Source organism: Marmota monax, unplaced genomic scaffold, assembly GCF_021218885.2.
Source record: "Marmota monax isolate L192 unplaced genomic scaffold, Marmota_monax_Labrador192_F-V1.1 WCK01_AAM20220418_F8-fsc00310, whole genome shotgun sequence".
In the NCBI taxonomy this organism is placed as follows: domain Eukaryota; kingdom Metazoa; phylum Chordata; class Mammalia; order Rodentia; family Sciuridae; genus Marmota; species Marmota monax.
This window is the reverse complement of record NW_026692085.1, coordinates 672,084-698,761: the sequence shown is the minus strand read 5'-3', so window position 1 is coordinate 698,761 and position 26,678 is coordinate 672,084. Positions and strand designations below refer to the sequence as shown.

The 26,678-nt window shown below is 47.5% G+C and overlaps 2 protein-coding genes across 4 annotated transcripts in view; one reads left to right on the top strand and one right to left on the bottom strand.

Annotated features, from left to right (window-relative positions):
* Mcph1 (microcephalin 1) overlaps positions 1-26,678 on the bottom strand; it is a 198,010-nt gene that overhangs the window by 73,714 nt on the left and 97,618 nt on the right. The gene's annotated exons all lie outside the window — the stretch shown is intronic.
* Positions 1-26,678, top strand: part of Angpt2 (angiopoietin 2) — a 51,247-nt gene that overhangs the window by 12,183 nt on the left and 12,386 nt on the right. Inside the window, exons 2-5 of the mRNA XM_046460545.2 lie at positions 14,174-14,329; positions 17,422-17,543; positions 22,359-22,591; positions 24,304-24,431. Of these exons, the coding sequence (XP_046316501.1) occupies positions 14,174-14,329; positions 17,422-17,543; positions 22,359-22,591; positions 24,304-24,431 (639 nt within the window). The remainder of the gene's footprint in view (positions 1-14,173; positions 14,330-17,421; positions 17,544-22,358; positions 22,592-24,303; positions 24,432-26,678) is intronic.

Here is a 26,678-nt window from a genome sequence, read left to right as displayed (position 1 = left end):
CTGTTTCTGGGTAGTTTGAGTACAACACGGTTCACACAGCCGTGTAGTACTGTAGACAGGCGCGTTCTTTTAGGGAAGTCCATACCTGGATATTTCTGAGTTGGCCACTCCAGGGATTGTTGGCCTGTACTATTATGTCTTTGGGGTCTCTACAGTTGGGTTGACTTGAAGCTTCCTTGAGTGAGGGGTTAAGTCTACCTTCCAACGAACCCTAATCTTCAGAAAACATGCCGAGGAGGTGTCTTGGTGCCATTCCTGAGGTGCCCAGGAAGACCTTTTCAGGAGCAGATCACTTCAGTGACTTCGAGTGTTGGATAAACACGGTCAGTTCCCCTCAGGTTGCAGTGCAGAGTTAACAGGACGTTAAAGAAAGCGAACAGCGTCGACATTCAATAGAAAAGGAAGACAGGGTAAGAGGGGAGCCCAGGCGTCCAGCAGTGGCTCTCTCCACCTGGAGATGTCACCTCTCCCCCAGCACCTTCCTCTCCAGCACATCAGAGGGCTCATGACCACGACTGTCCAGGTTAGAGCCTGTGTCTATGAGCACCGGGATTCTTCTTTCTTTATTTCAACTCATTCTACACAGGAGCATGTTTCAACATGTGTGGCTTCTGGTCAGCAGTACGAATGTCCACGAGGTGTACTTTCCCTATTGCTCATAGCAGCTCCCAGATCTTGCTTCCTGGAAGTTACTGGAACCACAGAAACACACAGCAAAGGTGCCATGAAACCCCAAGAGCTGCCCTCTGAAGGTGGCCCGGGTGGAGCTCCTGGCCGCTGGAGAACATGGTGGACACGAGGATTCAAATCCTGACCGAGTTCTCACTGCTGTTTTGAGGACTTTCCCAGGCTAGCATGGACCATGGCCCCCAAGCTGCAGGGGCTAATGGTTGAGGGGTCCAGGGACCCGTGAGACGCCTGGACATGCCACCTGGAAACTACAGGGAGGTAGGAAAGGCCTCTGGGGCAGAACCTTCACTTAGGTTCTAACTTTGGCCTCCTGAAGTCAAAGTGTCCCAGAAGCCACCCCAGCAGAGGCCAAGATTCCACGGGAAGCAAACACCCATAATTTGGATCCCAGTGAGCGGCCAAACTCCAGTGTGGGTCCTTCTGCCAGGGGCTCAATAAAGATTCAGGGCCACAAAGTTTAACCTGGCACTTGGACCACTTTAATTTGGAACTAAATTTCTACAGCTGAGGAAAGCTTTCAAGAATTCAGTACCACCGATAAAACTGAACCGGCTTGTAGGAGTCAAGACCCAATTACAGAAGTGACCACAGTGAGTTTTGGTTTAAAAATGGGGGCAAGATGACTCATTCTGATTGAAACCAACCAACAAACCTAACACTAGGAGAACCTCTGCTACGGAGCTCACCCCTCATTCCCATGAATGAGTCAGTCAGGGTGGGTATCCAGTGACTGGTGTCCCTGGTGTCCCTGCAGCGCTGAGAAGCACCCGTTTATGGGACTACAGGGGGCCCCTGAGGCGGCAGCAGACTGGGCCAGCCCTTCTGTGGGGCCCCTCACCTCCCTGACAAATAGAGAAATAGCTCTCGAAAGGGTTTTTCCCTTTTCAGTTGTGGGTAAAAATTCAGGCATGCAGAAGAAAACTCGGTTCTGAATGGCATGCTTTTTATAACTCGTGGCGGTGGGGGAAGGAGGAATTTTCCACTAGCTTCCACTGGAATAGGCACGCATGCAAAGCCAGCAGGCTGGGGAGGGGGCAGGCCTCCAGAACTGAGCTAATTATGGGAAAATGATTCCAGGCCCTTGTACTCGTACCACAAGCATCTGGAGAATCACATTGAACATTTACTTCCCAAATTTCTGTGGTGTTCAAGTCAATTTGGCTTTTCTGTATAACTTAATGTTATAAAACTGGTTCATCTCAGAACGAGTGAGGAGGGTTAGCATGCGGACTGTAAATCACAAGCAGAACTGGACCTCAATACTTTGCAAGATGGGCACATACTCTGTACTTCCTCCCTGCTCCAAATGCACCACCCTGGGGGCAACCGCAGAGTTCCCTAGATAGAGCACATGCACGAGGCTCCTAGAGTGCTTCTACTGGAGTAGACCCCCCTTACAAACCCCACTTGCCCCAAAGAGAACGAGTCAACCCATCTGTTTTCCTTAGTGATTTCAGAAGCTAGGGAAATACCGAAGGGCACATCTTAATGAAGGTCTTACACAATTTAATAGTTCTTCTTCACTTTCTAGTCTTCCAATAAATATATAAACCATAAATACTACAATTAAAGACAGTATCTTGATTGGGGACAAGGACAGAAGGGAGAGTGGGCTGAGCTTCCTTTCTACCAAATGTGAGGTTTACAGTGTTCTCAAACCTTCTGAGCTCCCAACCCCTGAACATCTATCTCATAGCACCTCTAGGCCAAAAGTGCCTAACAATTGCATTTGCTAAGAAGTCAGGTTCAAATGACTTAAATGTTCAGTAGCTATCTGGAAATAGGAGTACACATAATTAGAAAGGAAAATGTGATACCGTTTCTTAAGTAATCCCAGTAACTTGGGAAATGGAACAGACTGGCGTGTAGGCTTCTCAACAAACTTTGGAATCAGAGTTGAGACCTCCCTCCCTGCACACCCCCCCCCTTTATTTTATTTATTTATTTTTATTTTACGTGGTGCTGAGGATCAAACCCAGCTCCTTGCACGTGCTAGGCGAGCACTCTACCGCTGAGCCCCAGCCCCCTCCCTCCTGCTTTCAAGCTCCATGATTTTCCTGTAGTGCTCGCTCTTTGCAACACCAACCGCGGGAAACCCAGCTTTTCAGGGGGTAAAATACAACAGTATAACTGTGAGCTGTTGGTGCTCCCACTTCTCCCAGTGCTGACGGCTGCTGGGCATTGGTTTCTCTTGAACATCTAAACCATCTCCCACCGGTGCTGTCAGCTTGCTGCAGGGACCTAGGGTGCCTCTGTACACAGCCTGGGAGCTGTGCTAATTTGTTTCACTAATTTTCAAGCTGACCTAGCAGAGTAAGCACCTACAGGCTGGCTGCTTTTTTAAGTTAAACAATGTGAAGCCAGTAGCTCCCATGGACTGAGCTGGGATTCTTTCCTAGCTGTTTAATTCCCACACCTGTGCTGCAATAAGGCCTCTATGACAGACTCCAAGACCACAGAAGTAACTTCCTCCCTAGCCAGACGCAACATGAAGAAAGCAATTTTATTCAGGTTTTTATACTGTTGCTCAAAAGTAAGAAATGCTGGCATGGAAGGACCTCAAAATAGAACTGAATTCCATTGATGCATGTATTTTGCGTTTCTCATAGTAACTCTGCACTGGTTTTGCTTGGTGCTGGGAAGAACGATATTCAGAGCACTCGAAGCCACTGCACTCCAACAAAATGCGAAACATGACTCAGACATTTATTTATTTATTATATATTTTTAGACTAATGGGAACTGCATGAATTCTTTCTTGGGCTTCCAAGAGCACATACCTTTTTATGCTTGATCCGGAAAGAATCATGTTTCAGAACATTAAATTACTAATTTACCTAACTGGATACTTTTAACCTTCTTTAGGGAGATGCAATTGTATAATCCACATTCTCTGCAGACAAGGACTTTTTAAAACGACTTTTCCAAAGTTCACATTTTTCAGGCATTATTTAGGTACGCATAGAAGAACAGTACAAAGACAAAATCACCCACTATTACTAGGATTATGGTTTCACAGTAAAAATTATCAAGCATTTCCTCTTAAAATATCTTTTTAATTTTTTTTAAAGAATATCTTGGCACAGGCATCCAGATAACCTATGGCCTATTTTTTTTTAAAAACATTTTAATTGTCAATGGACCTTTATTTTGTTTATTTATATATGGTGCTAAGAATCGAACCCAGTGTCTCACACATGCTAGGCAAGGACTCTGCCTCTGAGCTACAACACTAGCCCCTAAAAATATTTTTTGTTGAAATGTAAAGCACAGGGGATGCATGGAGTATACAGATCTAAAGTCTACAATTTAATGAACTTCTAAAAATTGAATACACTCAGGTCACTGCTGCAAGATCAAGATAAATTGCATCTATGGTGACCGCAGGCTCCCTCACTCCCCCAGACCTCCCACCCCACCATGGATGTGGCTTATTCTGGAGCTTTATATGACCGAGATCATATAGGAAGGACTCTGTGTGTGGCTTTTGCTCTGCATGATATTTAATATCAACAACAATGTATGAGGTTATTTTTAGAAACTGAGTCCCTGGCATGAACACACCTGGCCAGTCCCCACCGAGAAACATTCACAAGTCAAAGCAAGGATCCAGGTGTAAGAACCAGTGAAATTGCTTACTCAGGAAGCTACTGAGCAAGTTCTACTGGAATCACACAACTGGCCCCCAAACATTTAAAGTCCTCAAGGTTCCCATAGTTGGAGAGGTGTCATGTATAGCAAGCAGAAGACAGAAGGTTCTCCTGTGGCCCAGTGTGACTCTGAATGCCTTATCTGTGCCTTTCCTTAGATGAACTCCTCTTAGAATGCAGCTGTATGAAGATTGCTTTACGATGACTAGTGCTTTTGAAATAAAACAAGAGTGTTAAACTCTATTTGAATTTTATGGTCAAATTTTGCGTATCTAGTCCAACTCACCACTGCATGAAAGAGGCGCCTCTCCTGATTTGATAGGAACAACACAGCCCTGAACAGAAATTTGATAAACTGCCCCCTCACGCCAGTCAGAAACAAACCAAACCGCTCCGAGAGCTGAAATTCTGTAAGGAGCAGTTCAATGCAACACATACTTTGTGGTAAGGAGGTTTTGGAAGACACAATTGGAAGCTCAGTGATTTGCCCATAGTCATAATCACCATTTGCAGTTCCCAGTTGAGTCTCCCTCTCAGTGGAATCAAATCATAACTGTCTACAGACGCAGTGCAAGTGGCTTTCAGAAGAGTTCTGCTGGACCCTGAGCCACAGACAGAAGAAGAACACGCTGAAGAGTTTTCTACAGACTGCCAAAGTGAACCGTGGTTCCAGCTGAACTACCACAATCACATGGCACAGCCCACATGTTAATATGCATGAAGACACTTCCTATCTTGGTTCAGGTCAAGAAATGAAGACAAGTTGCTGTGGGAGGAAAGGGCCACTCTAGTCCATGTGCGGCCACATAGCTGGGGTGCTGAATAGCATCTTGCTTTTGCTGCATGGCTTCTTATTTAAAATCTAAAACAAAACAAAAACCCTGCTGATTGGATTTATAATAAGCTTGTTAAAGCATTTACAAATATATTACAACTTTAAAGAGCAATGTGCAAAACGGGGTCTTGTTAAACAAGTAACGTGTTTCTAACATGAGTCATAAAATCATGGTCATTTAGCACAGGCAGACGTATGGCTCTGAAAAGGACGTGCACATGTGGGGGGGGACTGAGCTTACGCAGACGAACCTGAGACTGTGAGAACACTTGTAGCTGCAGACAGTGGGAGACTGGGCCCCCAACCGGAGCCTGAAGGAGGGACGGTCTCCTCCAATAGAAGGAGGACAGCAGGAGTGATTGTCCCTCCCAGATGGTTCACTAGAGCATCAAGTCCAGCTACAGTAAAATCAGTGAAGAAGCCTCAGCTGCAGCCTTATGAACATTACAATGAAAACAAAAAGAACACTTTTCATCTAAAGCGCCCTGGTACGGAGTTGCAGTGGTCTCGCTCAGGTCTGGGTGGCTTTCCCCAGCATCTGGAGTTGAAAGGTCAGGGCAGTCGGCATAGCCCATTCCACATGCCACCTGTGTCAGGTCTGCTATTGCTGGGGACCCACATTTGTACCTTTGGATCTGTGAAGGCATGTGCTCTGTGGAGCTTGCCTGTGAATTAACCCTGAGTCTTTAGGGCAGTTTCCTGGGTCATCCCCAAATTCCCTCCATTAGAATTCTTTCTGCCTTTTTTTGTGCTAGCAGGAAGAGGAGACGGAGCAGAAGGGCTCGGCAGGGGTCTGTCCAGAGGCAGCAGCACCCAGCAGGGCACACAGGGCCAGTTCTGGGATTCCTCAAGCATGCCGCAGGCATCCCCAGCCCGCCCCCACCTTTAACTAGAAACAACAGAAGCTTCCTGCCTCTGGACCCAGGACAGCAAACTGGTCTGCTTGGAAAGCGTCTTCTAGACAAAAATCATCTGAATTTCCCCGGCCTCTTCCCCTTTCCGGACAGTCTTTATGACCATGTAAATCCAGTTTATGCTAAAAGTAAAGGAAACAGCTCCGAGATGATCACACTCCCGGGACACAGGGCTGCCTGGGCTGTAGCAGACCCACACAAGGCAGAGGACAGCAGGAGGGGAAAGGCGGAGAGCCCGTGCTGTCTGAATGCTGCGTCTCAGGAGTGAGAAAGGCACACTTCCTAAAGGTACAAACAGGTGTATCAGTGCCGGGAGAGGTGGGGCTCTGTGACCCAGGCCCAAGTGTCATGGGTTCAATGTGAGGAGACTGGCTTCTGAAGCCTCCCCGTACCCACACAGCTCTGCTGCCCCACAGAGAACGGCAGAGACCTCACGTCTCGCCATGTGCACGTCCCGCCACAGGTACCCGCGTTTCAGAGGTTCAGTTTAGCATGGAAGGTAAGGTGTCTGCTCACTTTGTTTTACTTTCAGTGTGTTTAACTTCAGGAAAGAAAGAGCACTTGATTTTGTAGAAGAAATCGGTAATGCAATAGCCGGACTCAACCTTCTCATTCCCAGAGCAGAATTCCAGCCGCTTCCATCCCTGCATTTAAGGAGACAGAACACATTTCCCTCCACCTCTGCAGGAAACCCGACCAGTCTCCTGGGCTGGCAGTCCACCAGTGGCAGAGTCTCTCTCACCTGCCACGAGGCCCTGGCATTTCTCCTGAGTGCTCTCTCTGCTGCAGCCTCCTTCAGCTCGGGCTCTGACTCCTGCCATGCTTCTCCTGTCTGCCAGGAGTACTGCCATTTTCAGAACCCTGGCTCTGCCACCGCTCTCTTCTCCCCCATGGCCACTGCCGCGAGCTGCTGAGTGGGTGGATAAGCAAGGACACCAGCATGGACCACCCAGCTCCCTCCACAGTCTGCCAGACGATGGGGGTGAAGTTTTAAGTGTTCCGATCCTCGGTTCTGCCTTATACAAGGCCAAGAGTACCACCCTGCCATCTCGGGGGACACCTCTGGAGACCACTCTGAGCCTTCTGGGCCATTCCCAGAGACAGGCCCTGCCGTGGGCTTCACCCGGGGCCTTCCTGTGGGACTTCCCACAGATCCCCGGCCGGGACTCCTCGACACCATGCTGCCGTGGGACGCCAGCTGGAAACTCCTCAGCACATCCCCAAAGCTTGGGGTGGAGGGTCAATGCCCACAGGGCCACCCTTGCCCAGCGAGGGGCGGGAGCATTCTCTTCATATCCCAAGTCCACAGTTCCAAGACACAGTTCCCAGGGTCTCCCAGAAGTCTTGAGGGACTTCTCACCAGCTGCCGCAGTGGTGGCCGATGGAGGCCACGTGTTTGAACTGTCCACCCCTCCTCCCTTGCCTGTCCTCCACGCTGCTCTCTGGGACCACTTCCTAAATAAACTTCCTGCATGCCTGCCTTGGTCTCAGGCTCTGCTCCTGGGGAAGCCCAGGCAAAGAATGTGAGAATCCACTGAGATTAAAAGTGTATGTGTGTGTGTGTGTGTGTGTGTCTCTCTCACACACACACATATACATTTCTTTATTTTACTGCTCTTGTAGCCTGCTCTGGGTTTAACCGCTGTACATGACTGTTGTGCATGACTGTACAACGCCTGCTACCTTTCATTTCTTCACTGACCTATTGGTGTCAGTACAAATGCCAGGTATCTATCTGTAAGCTGCCAGGAGCTGGAGCTCTGCTAGATATAATACATAGCACATACTAATATATACATATATGCACACACATGCTCCAAGAGCCCTCTAAGATGCCTGTGTGTGAAATCACCATCTTGTGCCACATGACACGTGAAACACATTTCCCGAGGCTACTACACCAGGCTCCCCAGACCTACACACTGACAATGGCTGTCATGAAAAGAGCCATTGTGTCAGGAGGAAGTGACTGCTGGGCTCTGAGGGGAACAGCACACTTCCTTCTTAGGTTTTGGAGTGGCGATAAGGGAACCCGCCAGGGGCTGAGGTGTGGGCTGTGCGGCACCCGACCACAGTGCGGGAACAGGCCAGGCGCGACTCGATGGAGCACAGCACACAGCGCTGAAAATCACTGTCACTGTCTCAGGGGGAGGGGACCCTGCCACCACGGCGGCTACAACCCCAGCGCACCTTCCCATTCGCAGTGGGCTCCACCAGAAGGAGTCTCCTGTATTAATGAAGGCAGGGAAGGGCCGGTGTCCAGACCTGGTGTCGGCCGGCAGAAAGTGTGGACCCTCAGCAGTAGGGCAGGCAGGCCCTCCCTGTCCCTGGTTTCTACACTCCCCGCTCTGCACAGTGAGGGGCGCCGCCGGGTCACCACAGGGCTGCCGGTGACGGCACTTCCCCAGGTTGTGTGATGCCAGCCCGGCTCAGCACAAACTGCCCAGCTCAGGGGCAGGCGTGACCGACAACCTGTGGCAGGGCAGGCAGCCGTCCAGGCCCTGGGAGTGTGCTGGGAGGCCCCAGGCTTGCCCCCACACAGCCTCCCGGCCACTTGTCGTCCATCTCAGCATCTCTCTCAAGCTCTGCCGAGCACACTGCTGAGGCGGCAGAATCCCTAGACTTACAACAGGAAGCCCCAGGACACCCCGTAAGGAGGGGAGCCAACAGGACACCCCATGAGGAGGGATGCAAGCCCAGGGCTGCCAGTTCTCTGAGACCTCAAATGATGCTTCAGAGATTCCTCGTGACAGAGAACCAAGAACACTAGGTCAAAAGCCTTCCAAACAGAATATTACTGGATCGAATAACCTTGGGCTTGGAGTTTCACACTAATCATGAGACCCAGTGCTCTGCCTGTTGTCACTGGGGCCTACTTATGTGCAGGATGGTCGCCGCGAACACTGAACTGCGGTGCTGGGAGACGGAAAACAAAGTGGAACACACACACAAGGTTTCTGGCATCAACGTGTGACACCAACGTAATCAGTTTCTGTGATGAGGGAGAGACGGGGGCGCTGGAGCCTGGGAGGGCAAGGACCGGAGGAAGGGGAGGCTGCTGTGGTTTGGGTATGGTCCGAGAGCGTCCCTTGAGGTTTTAGGTGACGAAACTGCCCACAGTGTAGTGATTTGGGGAAGTGGTAGGACCTCGAAGAGGCAGAAAGATCTGGGAGCGTGTCCTGGGAAGGGGTTAGACCCTGGGTAGTTCTCCTGAGGGGGCTGTTCTGAAAGGGTAAGGCTGGCACCCCCCCCCAGGCGCTCCGGCTTCCCGTCTCAAGGGCGTTTCCCACAGTGCCATCCTCCATGATGCAGCCCAGCCAGAGGCCCTCCCCAGGGCTGGCACCAGGCTGTGTGGGCTTTCAGCCTCCAAAACTGTGAGCTAAATGCAACTCTTCTTTACACAGTACCCAGCCTCAGGAGTTTTGTTACAACAATGAGAAGACTGATGAGGAGGCTGAGGAGGCCATGGATGTCCATCCAAAGGGGTGTGTGTTTCCCAGAGAGAGAATCCCACGGGCATGGGTAGGGGACAATGTGAACCTCAGGTGTGCATCTGGCATCCTGACTCTGAAGGTGGTAGGACGGCTGCGAGAGGATTCAGACAAGAAGTTGGGAGGGAAGAAGGGCTCAGAGGCAGAGAAGCAGGCCCTGGGCGGGTGTGAGAACGGGGCCCTTCTCACTTGCAGACTGAGGTGCTGCAGTGAAAGGTTTCCAAGGAAACTTGGAGCTCTTGGTTTTCTAGGAAATGCAAGTCCCCGAGATGGACAAAACTGAACCAAAGGGACAGGACACTCAGCTTCATTAAACAGAGATGACCTCTCAGGCAGCATCTGCAGCTGCGGAGGGGCCCACATCAGAATCTCCTGCTGGGGAGTCTTTGCTTCTCCTGAGACAACTGCAAGACAACGTTTGCTGTGGTATAAAAAACATGGATGACGACTGTCATGAGAAGGAAGATTACAGAGTAACATGTTTCTCCATGTGCCACAGTTTGCCTGGCAAACGCACTGCTTTTTCCCTGTCAAATTTGATCATTCACCTATTAGGGGAATGATAATAAAATCCAGAACATGTTTTACCTCAGGTTATATTAGAACATTTATGTCACAGCAGATTCATGTTACAGTATTTTCTCCTGGTTGCCTGGGCTTTGCTGTGATGTCAAGTTTGACAGATTGTGGAGCATGGCTCCTTAGCAAACCAGACGCTCAGCTACAATCTGCGCAGCTACAGTACAATGATAGATCCAGCCTCCGAATGTTGAGTTTGGGAAACTCATCTGCACCCTGAAAAGAGGCTCCTTGCCATACTTCTCTTTTGTGGTGCTGGGGATGGGGCCCAGGGCTTGGTGTGTGCCAGGCAAGCGCTCCTGAAGCACTAAGCTTCACCCCCAGACCCTGGCTCCACACTGTCCTGAGGGCTCGAGCCATTCAGAAGGGGCCACAGCCAGCGCCCGCTGCCCTCTCACACTGGCATAGGGGTCCTGGTGCCCACGAAGCCCGACACTGTGCAGCTGTCTCTGGACGGGAAGGTGATGCCAGACATTTCTGAATGCCTGTGTGTGGGAAGCCACATGTGAAATTAGGAAGGACCATGGCCCCTCCCACGGGAGTGTCTTGGAACCACTTGTGATAAGAGCAGCTAACTGTGGACGGGAAGCATCTGCCAGGGAGAAAGGACCGCCCGGCCCTCACCTTCCCCTGTGCTGAGGCCCCTCATGCTGTGATGGCATCACGCTGGGCAGTGTCTCTACTCCTGGCTGCTGTCACACAGTGAAGACAGAGACGCTGAGCACAGAGACACCGCAGGGCAGCAGTAAACGACAAGAGAACCCACTGCAGAAGCTGAGGCAGGGACGTTTCAAGGAGTGTCTTTGAATGAGGATCAGGCACATGGGCTTTCCTTCTCCATCTGGGACACCGTGACACACAGAAAAGCCATGTGAAATAGGAGCGTTTCCAGGTGAGCATCTCCCACGTGACAGCGTGAACATCCCTCTCCTTCCTCTCTCAAAGCATCAGTACTGGTTTCTGGAGAGAAAACAGGGTTCTTTTGCCACGATGCTCCCAGGAGATAAAGCAGCACGGGTGGTTTTTCCTTCTAGGCTCTCCTGTTGGTAAGAACTGCCCTTATCTGAGTGGTGGGTGTTCCACCTGCTGCTCATGGCACTGGTACTTGGACTAGAAAGTACCTTCGAGCCAATTTTGGGACCCAGCCCTCTGGCTGATGAAAGGTGGGCGGGTATGGAGCAGCCTCGAGTTGGACACGCTGCTCACAGCACAGCAGCTGTCAGCCAGCCTCCGGGGTGCACAGGAGACCCACGCAGCGCCCGTGGACCCTGCCCTGCTGCTGGGGCCAGGGCTGTGAGTTTTCCTCAAGGACAAACGCATTCTTCCTGTTCTTTCCACATCAACGCACAATGTCTACCACCGGATGTTCCTCCCAAAGGCTAGTTACCAACTGGATCAATGTCCTATGACATTTTACTTTATTTAAATGACGTGTCTTCAAAAACAGTATGCACGACGCAGATGTGACACAGATGACATCAGAGTGTCACACAAACATGGCACGTACACAGGAGCTGTGATTTGCCCCAGCGTCAGACACACAACCATACCACCGTCATCCTGAAGAGCCGACCAGTGGTAGTTTAAAAAACATATTGTCATTCTGTCGTTTTCAAGTATATGCAAAGTTAGAACAGTAAAGTTACGAAATTTTCTTTCTAAAAATTAGGCATGTATATCTTTTAAAAGTTCTTGATTCTAATTTTAATTTGGAACTTGACTTCAAATTTTCAAATTATAAACAATCCTCTCGTTTCTCAGGTTATAACCACATTTGACCCAGTAGCTCAAATAATGGGAGGCAGGTATTAAAAGGTACATTTTCCTCTCCAGTTATATGATTTAGAATGACAAAGAACAGAGCAATTTAGCTTTTAAACACTGAAATAAACAAAGACAAAACTGTTCTTTGTACCAGTTTATAAAGTATTACTTCTGGGTATAGATTTAACTAAACTACAGCTTGAGTACATCTTTGTAGCTCTGAACTTCCCGGAATAAACTTTCTAAATATTACCTTCGCTGGGTGGTGGGAGTAACCATAACCAAGACACAGCTTTACTGTAACCTCCAAAGTGCCACCACTCCCACATGAGGAGGGGATGACAAACTGCTACCTATGAGTTCTTTGAAATACTGCATTTCAATCATAAAGGTCCCATTTATTAACTTGTAAAGCAGAGGAAGGAAGGATGAACTAAGATCCTGGACACACAGGCTGAGCTGGTCCCAGGAGGGAGGGGGCTGAACCGTCAAGGAAAAGCACCTCGTTTTCTCTTTTGGAGTCACATGGAGAGGAAAGGCTCTAACTACATGATTCTATAAACTACCAGAGCTCTACTAAGTGTCCTGTGACCTCCAATAGCCAAGCAGAAGATCACCAGGATGACTGCTCACTGCTGGGACCCCTGGTGGGGGGGCAGTCAGGAGGGAGTCAGTAGGAATCAAGCAGTGCAGACAGAGGTCCAGCACCCCACCAAGGAGCCCAGACCACACTGCACCCACCATGGGACAAAGGAGGCCATGAGCCCCGGGAGACTGAACCCTTCTTATACCTATTTCTCAGGTTCTAAAGCCAATGTACAGAATTAGTAATCCATTAACATTTTAGAAGAAATCATGTTTGATGACTAGGAGACTATTAAGTTTTAAAGAAATGCACTAGATAAAGGTAGTTTCAAGGTCAACTTTCAAATTCAGTTTTTAAAAATTTTTTTTTGCTATACTATGTGAAAAAGAAATAAAAAATATAATTTTTGAGCTAGGCGTGGTGGTGCATGCCTGTAATTCCAGGGACTCGGGGGGGGGGGCTGAGGAAAGAGGATCACAGGTTCAAAGCCAGCCTCAGCAACTTAGCGAGACCCTAAGTAACTTATTGAGACCCTGTCTCAAAATAAAAATAAAAAGGGCTGGGGATGTGGCTCAGCGGTTAAGTGCCCCTGGGTCCAATCCCTGGCACACCTCCCCACCGCCAAAATATGTGTGTGTGTGTGTGTGTGTGTCTTCTGTCCTCATGGATTGAGAGTTAGTAACAACCAATAGAATAGCACCTTCCACCATTAGATTATTAAAAAGAAAAAAAGTACTTGAAGTCATGAATGCACAGTGACTTTAAAAGCATAGCTTAATTATTTAAAACACTTCCCTGGCTCCAAGCCCACATGCTCCTCCCACACACCAAGTGCCATATTTATATTTAATTATCCAATTTTATTGCCACAGATAAAGATATGTACATGATAGTGAAATCAGCTTCTTCATTATCTTTGTGTTTAAGCTAACGCTAAGATTAGTTGCTGTCTTCGTCCTTTTTGTGTTACCACAACAAAATACCTGAGGCTTTGTGTAAGTTAAAAAGAAAAGGGGGTTATTTGGGCTCAGTTCTAGAGATAGGAAAGTCCCAGAGCACAGTGCCGGCACCTGCTGGGCTCTGGTTGCAACACGGCAAAGAAGTAGATGTGTGCAAGGGACGAGGGACAACTTTCTCTCCGGAAACTAGTTCAGTCCCAAGTGACCTAACCCACACCTGTGAGAGGGGCACTGATCCCTCATGAACTAAGCAGAAAGCAGGAGGGCACCACAGACCTGGAGCTGAGTGGGGTTCTGTGGCTCTGGGAGCTTCAAAGGGGCCCCTTCCCTCACACTGTGGCGAGGGTCTCCTGAGGCCAAACTTTACTTCCTGTTAAGAGGTAGAGCTGCAGCCTGGCACCACCGCAGCTAAGCCCAGGGTCCTTCCTGCTGCCTGCACCTCATCCCACCAGTGGATGTGGCCGACCTCGCTGGGCCTGCTGGGCTGCGGCCTCTAGGGTGTAGGGACAGTGGGTGCTTGTCATGCTCCCAGGTTGCCAGATCCTGAGTCAAAGGACAGTCACTAGCGGCAGGACACAGAGGCCGACTGGCGGTGAGCCGCAGGTCTTCAGATGGACACTGAGAGGAGGAAAGGATGACAGGTACTCAGGGAGGGGTTTCTGGTCAGGTGACTCACGAGCACCCTCCCGCTCGGGTTCCCCCCAGCTCGAGAACTACATCCAGGACAACATGAGGAAGGAAATGGTGGAGATGCAGCAGAGCGCGGTGCAGAACCAGACGGCCGTGATGATCGAGATCGGCACGAACCTCCTGAACCAGACAGCAGAGCAGACGAGGAAACTGACGGACGTGGAGGCCCAGGTAGGGACCAGGTCAGCTGCCAGGGTCAGCCTCCAGGGAATGAGGGACAGGCGCTCCATGGTGGGAGGAAAGGGTTTGTAAGGAATCAAGAAAGGTCGAGAACTCATCCCTGAGTGCTTTCCTTCTGAGTACTGAGGTCAGATGATGCTCGTCTAGTAAGGACTTCCAAGTCCCCTTCCCACTGCGCACACCTGACCTCCACAAGGTCAACGGTCCTTTGCCTCACCGGTCTTCTCTGGACGCTACATAGTACTTTTCATTTCCAAGCCCTAAACTTTTCATGCATTTTAGAAATGAAAATCAGAGAGGCAGGGAGCTACAAACTTTGTTCTTAAATCTTAATTCCAGGTTAATCTAAATTTCGAATACACGTTAACACAATTTGTGGAATTAATTTATAGGGAAAGAAACAAATGCAATAGTGAGAACGGACGCTGTGGCAGGGACAGGCATAACCCTGAGCCGAGAGCCCAGTCCATCGTGGTCCAGTTCCACCAGGACAGGACGCATCCATCTGAGCGGGGCACTGACACTTTCTTTGGGTCTCAGTGGTTTTAACTGTCAGAAGAAGGGCTGGGCCAGACAAATCATTGCTAACTTCTCTTCTAGCTTTAGGAGTCTATGAGCTAATGGCTTAACAGCAGAAATGAATAAGGAATGAAAATATTAAATACAGCAAAACATTAAATTATCAAGCCAGTTAAAAAAACAAAATCTCTGAAGTCATGCTGACAATACAACGTGGGACCCAAGCCCCCCTCCCCCCCCCCCCGGGCGTGTGGGGAAGGCGCTGTTGGCCGCAAGGATAGAGCGGCCCCAGGCTTGCCTCAGCTGGTCTGCCCTTGGACCCAAAGCCAGGCTCCTTCATGGGCTCACCAGGTCGGTACCTGCCCACTCTGAGCTGGAAGCAAGGCTCCAGAAAACCGCGTGTGGGGGGGTTGAACTGTAGGCGATTCCTGTGACACATCAACCCTACTTGCCAAAGCCCAGAGAAGGGGGACACACCAGCGGGGGATGGGAAGGGAGTCAGAGGCCTCCTGTGCCCACACGACGCTCCAACGCTCTGGCGCCTTCTCTGAGGGCTGTTGGGCGAGGTGGAGAACACGGAAGGAGAGTGAAGAACAGGAGGTTCTTAGGACAGGAGAGAGTAACCAATTATTTGATTACCAAGATTTTCAATAAAATCAGAATGCTTCAAGAAAAATATGAACAAATTTTTATAGGGTACACCACAGAGTACTAAAATTTAATCCTAGTTGTTAGTAAGAGCTAAAATTGAAAAGAAATGATTTAGAAGTAAATACCCCACGTGCTCATAGTCAGTAAAATAAACCAGTGGTTATTAAGTGACATTCCCTACCTTTGGATAGTAAAACCAGTGGGCAATCAAGCGCATCCCAAAATAAAAAGTCCTATAAATATCGTTTTTATGTTTTTAGATAATAGTAATAAAAAAGTGTTAAGGCCGAGAACAACCATGTAAACTTTGGCCACATCCTGTGTACGTCAGATTTAATGTGCTTCAGGGTCACATGATTTCTTTAAAAAGCCTGTTGTGAAATTAGATATCATATGATCCAGGGTAACAGGAAAATAGGAAAATGAGTGGGAAGAACACAGCCTATAAAGTCCAACCAAAGACATGAACGTGGCTGAGCAAGAGACTACCCATGTCCCCAGCCCCCTCAAATGCCACTGCCGAGGGGTCATGACTGCACGAAGTAGGCGTGAACTCCAACGTGAAAGCTTCTGGTCAACGCGAGATCGTCTAGCCTGACACAATGAGACTACTGAGTTGGGCACTGAGTGGTGGTTGGAGTTTTGAGATCTTAAAGAGGACAATGGCCAGGCAGGCCTGACTAGCTCACATGGTCACTTGCAGACAGAGGCCTGGAGGCTGCCTTAAGGAAACAGGGTTGTAAGAACACAGTAGTCATCCCAGGCCAGCAGGACCCACATACCATCCCTCTCTGCCTCTCTAAATGCGCTCATCTAATAATTCCCATTAATTAAGCAGGAGAGAACCTGCAGGCCAGGTCTGTACCCTAGGTGTCCACCTCAGCACCCAGGCCTGGGTTTGGCCGAGGCCTTGCTCCCTTCTGGGAGAGTGTGCAGACCTGACCTCCCACCAGCTGGGACGGAGGGCTGGACCACCCCCAGAGACCTGAACAGTGTGCAGGCCAGCGCTGTGGCAAACCACAAAGACACCCAGCAAACAGTGATTCTTTCAAGGACGCCAATTCCTTGGCCGCGATCCCGACTCACATTTACACGTGATATCACATCCTGAATCACCGTGACACGGAGGATGTGAGTAATCAATTCTTCCTGCTGCAAGGCAGCCAAACACCAAGGAATCCGTCCTTCAGGCTACTGGGGCAGAATGGGACAGCGAGACTGCACACGCCATGGACCAGAAGCCACAGAGCAAGACGGGTCCTCTCAATATGGACATTTCGTCCTTTCCTAATTGGTCGCAAGGACCATTAGAATAGGAAAGAGAAAACAGCAAAGGCTGAACGTGTGGCCCTGTCCGGGAAATGCCAGGCTAACGGGAGCTACGTGTTTATTTACTGAGCATCCCTGCATCCACTGACCACCAGATAAATACCACAACAGTGCTTGTTTGGGCCAGCGGAATTACTTTTTATTTATCCACAATTTTGAATCTTTGAAATATGTGCATTGGATACTCCTACTAATCTCACAGCATAAGATGATAAAATACAGAACTAGAAAAATATTATAATTTCATACAAACATCAATATCCATAACTATTAACCACTTTCAAAATAAAAACATGGAGAAAAAAGGCTTAACATACATGGATGGGCTGGGGATATAGCTCAGCTTGCCTCGCATGCACAAGGCCCTGGGCTCAATCCCCACCACCACCACCACCACCAAAAAAAAAACCACACATGGAAGTAATCCAAGACACCTCGCTTTTTCTGAACATGAAAAATAGGTCAAAATAAGGAAGTTGGGCTGATAAACAATGTGTTTATTTTCTGATTATTTGGATAATTAGAAGGTAAGAAATTAAACTGATTAAAAGTGATAAATAGGAATTTCATTCTGTTACATTTAGGTTTTAAACCAGACAACAAGGCTTGAACTTCAGCTTCTGGAACATTCCCTTTCTACAAACAAATTGGAAAAACAGATTTTGGACCAGACCAGTGAAATAAACAAACTGCAGGACAAGAACAGGTAACCACCAGTATAAAAATATCGTACGCTCTGAAGACACAGGGCCTACCTCGCTGACTGTCAATTGCGGGTGTAGTTCTCACAATGACGGATTTCTCCGTGTCCAGCACACGGAAGAGACAGTGTGCAGGGAAAGGCAGGGGAGGGTCCGGTGACATGCTGCACTGACACAGAAGCCCTCCCCTGTCTCTGATCCTGGTCTCCACTTTCTGCTGTCACTGTGGTCCTCCAAGCTGCCTCAATAGCACACATGCTTGTCGGTGAAAAGTGCAGTGTGTGACGCTGGCCCAGGCTTTAACGGTGGCTTCACCACGCTCATTTGCCTTTGGGGACTTTGTGTCTTCTATATAAAATAATTTACAGTAGGAAGGTTTTCTTATATTGTCATTCATGCATCATGCATTATTTCCTCTTAAAACCATGGTCAAGTAAAAACAAAAGTTGGTGCAAAAATTACTGAATTGATACTTAAATTTAGAAAAAAAGTCCCAGGATAAGAAGTATGGTAACAAAAACTTCAGGTGGTGAGTGGGGACCGTTTTCCTAGGTTGATACTAGGTGGGGACACGTGAAGATAAGTTTGCATACATATTTGGTGTGCTTTGTCCTTGGTTTTAATTAAGGCATGGAAAATAGTCACAACAATTTATCTTTTCTATTTCGCAACCTAAGTGATTCTTTAGTCTTAGTCAGAAATGGTGATAAATGTTGTATATACTCATTATTTACTGTGAATCAAAAACGAAACTGCAATTTTTCTTTCTGTTTTCTGGGGACCAAACTTAATTTATTCTGGGTCTCCAGTTTTAAAAAGCAAACAGATTTTTTTCATTCAAGTAATTTTCATTTATTTCCAGTTTCTACCACTAGGATATGAGTTTGAGACCAACATTTGAGATAAAACAATCTCACAGCAATTTCACGTGGCACAGGAAAAGCTGCTGATCACCACGGCTCACTCGACTGTCTCTTGGAAACCTGGGATAGGCTCGGGCTGCTGAATGTGCCCTGGGACTGAACACTGCTTCTCTCTGTAGTTTTCAAATTTAAGTAGGAATGACCTTCAAAACACAGCAAACCACAGTACAGTTGGAATCCACCATCTAATATCCCAAAACCTTGAGTTACAAAGAAATTTCACTAAATTGTAAGATCAGAAAAATGTTGTGAGAGTTGATTGTGTTTCCAAGCAGTGGTTTTGCCCAGTGAAGTGCCTGTTCTCGGCAGTAGATCCAAGCTAAGCTGAGAGTCCTGCTCTTCTAAGTAAAAGGCAAGGAGATTTGACAGCACAGTCAGCCCTCCTTGACTTCTGGGTCTGCATCCGAGGAGTCAGCCAAGCTTGGACCCAAAATGTTTGTGGGGAGTGGGAGGAGGAAGTACATTTGTGCAGCACATGTTGCTTTCCTTGTCATTATTCCCTTAATAATGGGATGTTAACAACTATTTACATAGGTTTGTATTAGGTTAGGTGTTAGATTATCTAGAGGTGCTTTAAAGCACGCAGAAGGACGTATGTAGGCTACATGCACATTCTGTGCCATTTTATATAAGAGACTGAGCATCCAATGGATTTCAATAGGGAGGGGTCCTGGAATCCACACTGTGGGTATTGAAGGACAGCAAAATTTACAAATATGGTATCAGGTGACATTGTCGGCATATGCAAGAAAGGAATGATTTTTAGCATTATAGCATACTAAATTTGAAAACTATAGGGAGAAGCAATGTTCCTTACCAGAGCACATTCAACAGCCTGAGCCTATCCCAGGTTTCCGAGAGATAGTCAGGTGAGTGGTGGCCATCAGTAGCTTTTCCTGTGCCACGTGAAATTGCTGTGAGATTGTTTTTATCTCAAATGTTGGTCTCAAACTTCTACCCTAGTGTGCAGAAATTTGAAACATGAATGAAAATTACTTGAATGAAAAAAATCTGTTTGCTTTTTAAAACTGGAGGCCCAGAATAAATTAAATTTGGTCCCCAGAGAACAGAAGGAACGACTGCATTTCTTTTTTTCAATTTAAATCCTTCACATTTCCTCTGGTTTAATTTACATGGCTCAATAACATACTTTTCTCATAATTCAAATCTAGTTTTACGAAGTTAAATTTAAACATCACAATATTTTTTCCATATAAGCACTTTTCAAACAAGCTTCCAGAAAAGTACAATTGCTTTCTTTATACAATAGGTTCAAATGAAGTCAAAATACATACTGGGATCAACATTTCTTTCAAAACTGCCACTACTACACTTTTTAGATTCACAGCTGAAGATGAAAATGATCATTTCCTTTGTTTTGTTTTTCCCATCTCACTCTTCTTTCTTCTCAAAATAAGTGACTAATTTCGGGACTATAAGCATCACTTCAATTAAATTGCTCCGACATTGAAACATGTGGCCAATGATATTTCTTCCTGAGGAGATGAAGAGAAACTCATAAAATGAACACTGATAGCCCATTTTTCATGACTATAACTTTATAGTTTATGTAGTTCAGTTTTGGAGGCTAGAAGTCCAAGATTGGGTGGCCCCACTGGTTTGGCCTCTGGGGAGGACCTAACTGCAAATGGTATCACCACGGTGGTACAGTGCATGGGAGGAAGAGGTCACCTTTCCAAACAGAGAGCCAGAGAGGGACTCAGGAGGTAGGCTCACTTACACGAGCTTGCTCTGGTGAGCCCAGGGGGTCCATGAGAGTTCCCTTAACCCCTTTCTAAGGGCGCTTCCCCCAAGCCAAGGACTCTTGTCTTTAATCTCAAGACAACTCATGTGATCAGGAGAGGAGCTAGGCTGGCGGGCCCTGGAGGGGGAACTGAGGCGCTGTGTTTAGCTGTCCAGCCCACAGGCTGCTCCTTCCACACTTGGGGGCTGTATGACCGGCACCTTCCCTCACACCTCTCAGATTATTAAAAACTATGAAGGCGGGTGGGTGGGCCACAAGTCTCAGTGAGACCACACTGAAGGCAGTGCAGACTCAGGGTTCCCAGGCACCTCAGACCGTCGGTGTGAACTGTCTAGTCCACAGCAGTGTTTCCCAAAGCGTGCCACCAGCATGCAGGTGGACTAGACAGCTGTGCACTTGTTTTAGATGACTTTCTGCTTATGGTAAGTCATCTTGGTTTTTAAGACATACATTTTTAAAAAATAATGTTAGGCGATATCAACAAAAATAATAGTTGAAAAACATGGTAAAATTGATGAAAAAATCCAATCAAAATGACTGCATTATATAATGAATTATTTATGGACTTAATATATTGACAGTACGTTTGTCATCACTAATGATTTACAGTGACCAGAGGACTGGGATAAGTTTAAGAGCCACAGTTCAATTTCTGATAATCATTAATACTGTTGTTACTACTTATGGGCAAGATCTGTAAGGGGTAGTCTAGTTCTTTGCCTGGCTGACGTTTGCAGGGCTAAAGGTTCGTGAAATACTAGTGCCAGAAAGGCACATGGATGCACAGATTGACTGAACGGAAAGGCCCAACGATCATCTAGTCTAATGCCTCTGTTTAGATATCTACTTGGATAGGACACAGAGACAGTTGTGACACACAGGCAGGGAAGCCCCACAGAGGTGGGGATCTCGTATGACACTCTTTCCACTTAGGCACTGTGCCCGCAGCGCTGGTGACTTTTCAGTGTCCACATGACTTTCTTGTGACATACATAATCTTTAGGAACTGAGATTAGAAAGACAAATGGCATAGCTTTATCATTATCAAAATCATTTTTAGAAAACCAAAGGCCAAATGGTCTCTCTGATATGTGGATGCTAATCACAATGGGGATGGGGGAAGGAAGAACAGAAGAATCTTGGAGCAGACAAAGGGGAATGAAGGAGGGGGAGTGAGAATAGGAAAGGCAGTAGAAATGAATTTGACATTACTTCCCTACGTGCATACATGATTACATGACCAACATCACGTACAACCAGAATGGGAAGTTATACTCCATATACATGTGTCAAAATACATTCTACTGTCATATATAATAAGATTTAGTGATTTTTAGATTGATTTGCAGGGGTCTATCTCACATTGCGACTGCTGGGCACCAAGTCTATGAGACAGTACTGGTTAAAGGGGTCTATATTAAAAGAAAGGAAGGAAGGTGGGTGTTTCGGAGTCAAAGATCCGGGTTTGAACTCTTCCACTTGCATGACAGGCCAGGCATGTGATTTAGTATGCCTACATTTAATGCAATTTGTCCATTGGAAATGGGAAGTGATACCCCCATATACACAAGAGGAAACTGAGGCAGAAGTGAGTAGGTAAGTGCCAGGGTCACAGGCCAGTAAGCCAGACCTGAACCTAAGCTAAGTGTTCATCCCTCTCACGCAGAAGTACTTACCAAATAGTACTAAAAGATCAGCTGTCAGATCATCATTAGGATCAGTATTCCAACATAAATAGCTCACACTACCCAGAGGTCCACCTCAACTGCTCCTTCTCAAGCAGAGCATTTCACGAGCACCATGCCTGAAATAACGCCTCCTTCTTCTGGATTCCCGGGTACCCTGTGCTGTGACACTCGTGTTCCACTTCTGTGGCTAGCATGACACATATGTGTACCCTGGCATGTGTCACGTGTAACCCTGGCGAATGTGAGAGACTATTTAGGGCTGTGACAACCTCTTGTTTCTTTATAACTCACATGGCATCTGCACAGAGTGCCTTGGCAGAACAGAAACACAAAACCATGAGGGATGTCACTAGGGCTATGGAAACGGTGTTTCTAAAGCGCCTCCCCTCAGTGGCAATCCGGCCCCAAAGGCCCTTCGTTAAGGAGTGTGTCCTCTCCCTTCAGCTTCCTAGAGAAGAAAGTGCTGGACATGGAGGACAAGCACACGCTGCAGCTGCGGTCCATGCGGGAGGAGAAGGACCAGCTGCGGGTGCTGGTGTCCCAGCAGAACTCCGTCATCCAGGAGCTGGAGAAGCAGCTCGTCACCGCCACTGTCAACAACTCGGCCCTCCAAAAGCAGCAGCGTGACCTGATGGAGACGGTGCACAACCTGCTGACCATGGTGTCGGCGTCCGGCTGTAAGTGCGGCCCACACACCCTCTCTGGGTGTCGGCACCCCTCATAGCCCTAGCACACTCCTTCAGAAGAGGCACCTTTCTCACGTATTTCATATGAAGGCTCCATCGGGTTTCAACGTAGAGCCAAGGAGAAAGGGAGGAGGCAGAGAAGAGGTAGGCAAGATACATGTCATACCCACTATCAGGAGGCAGAGCACCCAACACACTTCAGAGTGAGGGTGCACAGGGCCTGTTTTGCCCGAGACGAGCCTGGCAAGTTACTACACCGCAGCGGATCTCTGTTTCTCTGGGATTTAAATGGGAACACATAACCAGACCCACCACCACCTGTGGAGACGAATAAGATGATCCTTTGAGTGACAGGCACTGAGGAGGTGCCAGCTCCCCTTGCTCGTCCCGTCCTGCAATACACTTCACCTTCCTTACTCCGTAGCCCTTCAGCTGCAGGGGCACAGGAACTCAGGTCATTAACTGAAGATTATATATATATATATATATGTAAAATCTCTGGGACATTCTGAGCTTTTTTTCCTGAATGAATTTGACCTGGTTCTTTGTGGCTCATCTTGTGATGGTCTTGGCTCTTTTGACTAGATGCCCTTTGCATGTGAGTCGTGAATTCACACATGAGGACCGTATGTCTGAATCCGTAAAAGAAGTCTGTTCCCACATTTTACTTGAGTCCCGCAGTTACTCCAGTTTCGACAGCCACTAGCAGAGGGCTGATTTCAGCGGGTGCCCAGCCGCAGGACAGAGAGGCAGGACGCAGATGCGAGAGCCGGCGACTCTGGGCTGCCAGCCGCAGCTCAACGCTTCCAACTGCAGTTCTACTCTCTCACAATTTGGGAAAATCACATTTTCTTCACATTCATAGAAAAAGCAAAGGTAGTCAGTCATCTAACACTGCAGGGACCAGAGGGTATGTGTCACCAGCTTTGATGAGTTGAAGGAGAGAAAGCCACCTCCTCTCCATGGGCTCCACAGCCAGGGCCACCTCTGTGCCCCAGGGGACGCAGAGAGCTCTGCTCGGCTCCACAGGGCTCCACAATGACAGACCACCATTTTTTCTTTTTTTAATGTGGCAGAAAAGGAATTGGAAATGTGAATGTTGACAGAATTGAAATTTGAAAGAATGTCATAGTCCTAGAAATTTTAGGCGTAGTAGAGGAATTCAAAACATGCAGGTGAACATTACGTCCTTCAAAATACTAGCTGTCCACGGTACAGCTGCTAAAAGTCCAAAGACTACTAAATATCTCCCATGTGGTATTCTAAAAACAAATTAGGCTTAGCCGTGTGTGTGTGTGTGTGTGTGTGTGTGTGTAAAAGGGAAAAACACACACTATGGCCCCAGTGGAAAAATGGCCTAAGGGACATGCAGGGGCCCTGAGGAGGAGCACTCTTGGGGTCCTTCTCTTACTTTTGTATAAGTCTACCTGACTGTACTCAAGATGAGAAATTTTCAAAAAGCACAGATTCTGGGCTGTGAAATACCTGCATTACATGCACGTGATAATACAAAAGTAAGTAAGGATGATTTTAGAATTCACAGGAAAACAGGTACTTTTTTTAGAAAAGCTAAAACCTAGCATATCCTTTTTATTATAAAAATTCAAATGTAATAAGTCACCAAATGATTGGTTCTTGAAATAACAAGTTTTATCTTTTTGTAAATTCCATTTAAATGCTTTTTTTTTTTTTTTTAAACACAGCTAAGAGCCCTATTGTTGATAAAGAGGACCGTAATATTTTCAGAGACTGTGCTGAAGTATTCAAATCCGGACTCACCACTCCTGGCATCTACACGCTGACGTTTCCCAATTCCACAGAAGAGAGAAAGGTAAGGCATCAATTGCCCTCACCACCTGCCTGGCTGTGGGGCCTTGTGGGCTGAGGACTCCCCAGCAGAACCCAGCCCCAGGGCCCTCCGCAGCCCATGCCCTGTAATAAGGGGCTATGAGTGGACTCAGCCACTGTGTGCTAATAGAGTGGACCGTCCATCTCATCCTCCACAGGAGATGTTGTGCTTGAACAATGGCTGCTTTCCTTGGAGGCCAGGATCATTTCATTGATTTTATACAAAATCTCTTACAAAACCTGAGTCTGCATAACCATAGTTTGTCTTCTGATCATTTTTCCAAGCAATGTTTGTGGTTCCATGAAGGAAGAAGAAGGAAGAGGCTCATTCACGCATGCACTGTGATTCTCTGAGCCAATGTTTACACACATTTCCCATCTTATTAGAGCAGACATGTGCACCGGAGGTTTAATAAAATTAGGAATTTTTACTGAGTCGGACGGTCACCTTGAGCCCAGGAATGGGAGACCCGGGAGCACAGAGGCCGGGTTTCAGCAGAGGTAAAGGCCCAGTGACATGTACTACACTGCCACGGAATTCTGGGGGGATGCTCTCCTTTCTCTAACCTGCAAGTGTGGTGCCATTGGTACTTCTGCCCTGCTGTGATCGATCACTATTGCCCTGCGCCATCGGTACAAATGCCACCCTGAGCCACAGGCCAAGGGCACCTCTGTGTCACCGTTGAAGTGGCTTCACCCTTTGGACTTGCTGACAGGTATCCAGACGCTCAGGTCTGCAGTCCACAGAGATTGGGGGGGGGGGGGTCGTCTGTGGCCCCTCCTAACACAGTCTGGAAGAGCCCAGGAGAACAACTGCTTTTCTTATCGAGTGCAGGTGCGTTCCACTACCACCTAGGAAGCAGCGCCATCAGCATCTTGCCACTGGCCAAGGAGGCTCACAGCTGAACACAGCCACCCTTCGATATTCTGATTACAGACCTAGTGCGTCTCCCGAAGCCGCTCTGGGAGATTCTGAGTCTTAACTGTGTGAAGAAAACCACTTCCTTGGGAAATATTTCAGTGTGGCTTCTTTTAGGGATGGAGATACGCATGAGGTACGATGACACTACAGGAGAATCAGTGTGAAATTAAGTCGACATTCGATGGTTGTATACACTAAATGTGTATCAATGTGGCTGCACCTAAAGGTAGAGGCTGCATACTGAAACACCACTCCAGAAAACCCACTTAATACTGGAGCAGAATGGACGTCTGACAGGCTTCTGGAAGTATATTCTTTTTGAACCCATCATTATCCTCGGTATTTAACATAGTATCAAAGAAAAACACAGGCTTTAAAGGTTTAAAGATGTGGAATTTGAAACAGTAACATAAACCTTGATTATGAATTTAAAGATAAATACTGTGCTATTTAAGATAATTCTTTCCAAAGAAATCTCTAATTCATTCATGCTGCTTTAAATCAACCTTGAAAATGAGTTAATGTCCCCAGCGGCCTAGAAGCAATGCATCAGGGGAGAAAAGAAACACAAAACAGCCTGCTACAGATGAAGAAGCCATCAACGCTAGGCTAAGCCTGTAAATCCCCTCTGTGATCGGTCTGCATGACAAGTCTTCTCATGTGATTGTTCCTCACCAGAGGCTTGCATGTTCTTGGCCTAGTGATAATGGGGACAGGAACGTCCAGGAGGACAGAGAATGCGGGCTGATCGTGCAGATCCCGGGGACAGCACTGAGGGCACAGCCCCATCCTGCTGCCTTAGGAATGTTCTTCTGGCTTGGCTCAGTGTTCCCAGCATGCACGGCACAGACACCCCCACTGCCCCCCGCCCCCAAAACGCTCTGCAGAAAGATGAAAACATTGAGCACACTGGGATTATGTGTCAGGTCGTGGTTGGAAACATAAGGATTTATATCCCCTCTAAATATCTGCAGTAAAAATAAATCCATTTACACAGCAAGAAACAATAATCTTTCAAAACCTCAACTTTCCCATCTTTAAAATAAGTGGTCTAGATTTAGTTACCTCTGAATTCCCTCCCAGATTTAAGACTTTATAATTCACCATCTCATCTGGGGAGACAGACAGACAGACTTGGGTTTAAATTCCAGCCCTGCCCATCCAAGGCTCAGACCAAATCATTTCACCTCTCTAAGCTGTTTCCTAATCTGCCACATGATGACAACACCCAGCCCTGGAGAGGTGCAGGACCCTGAAATAAAAAGTGGGGGCTTCCCTCAGGACCGAATGGATACACAGCCGAGCTCT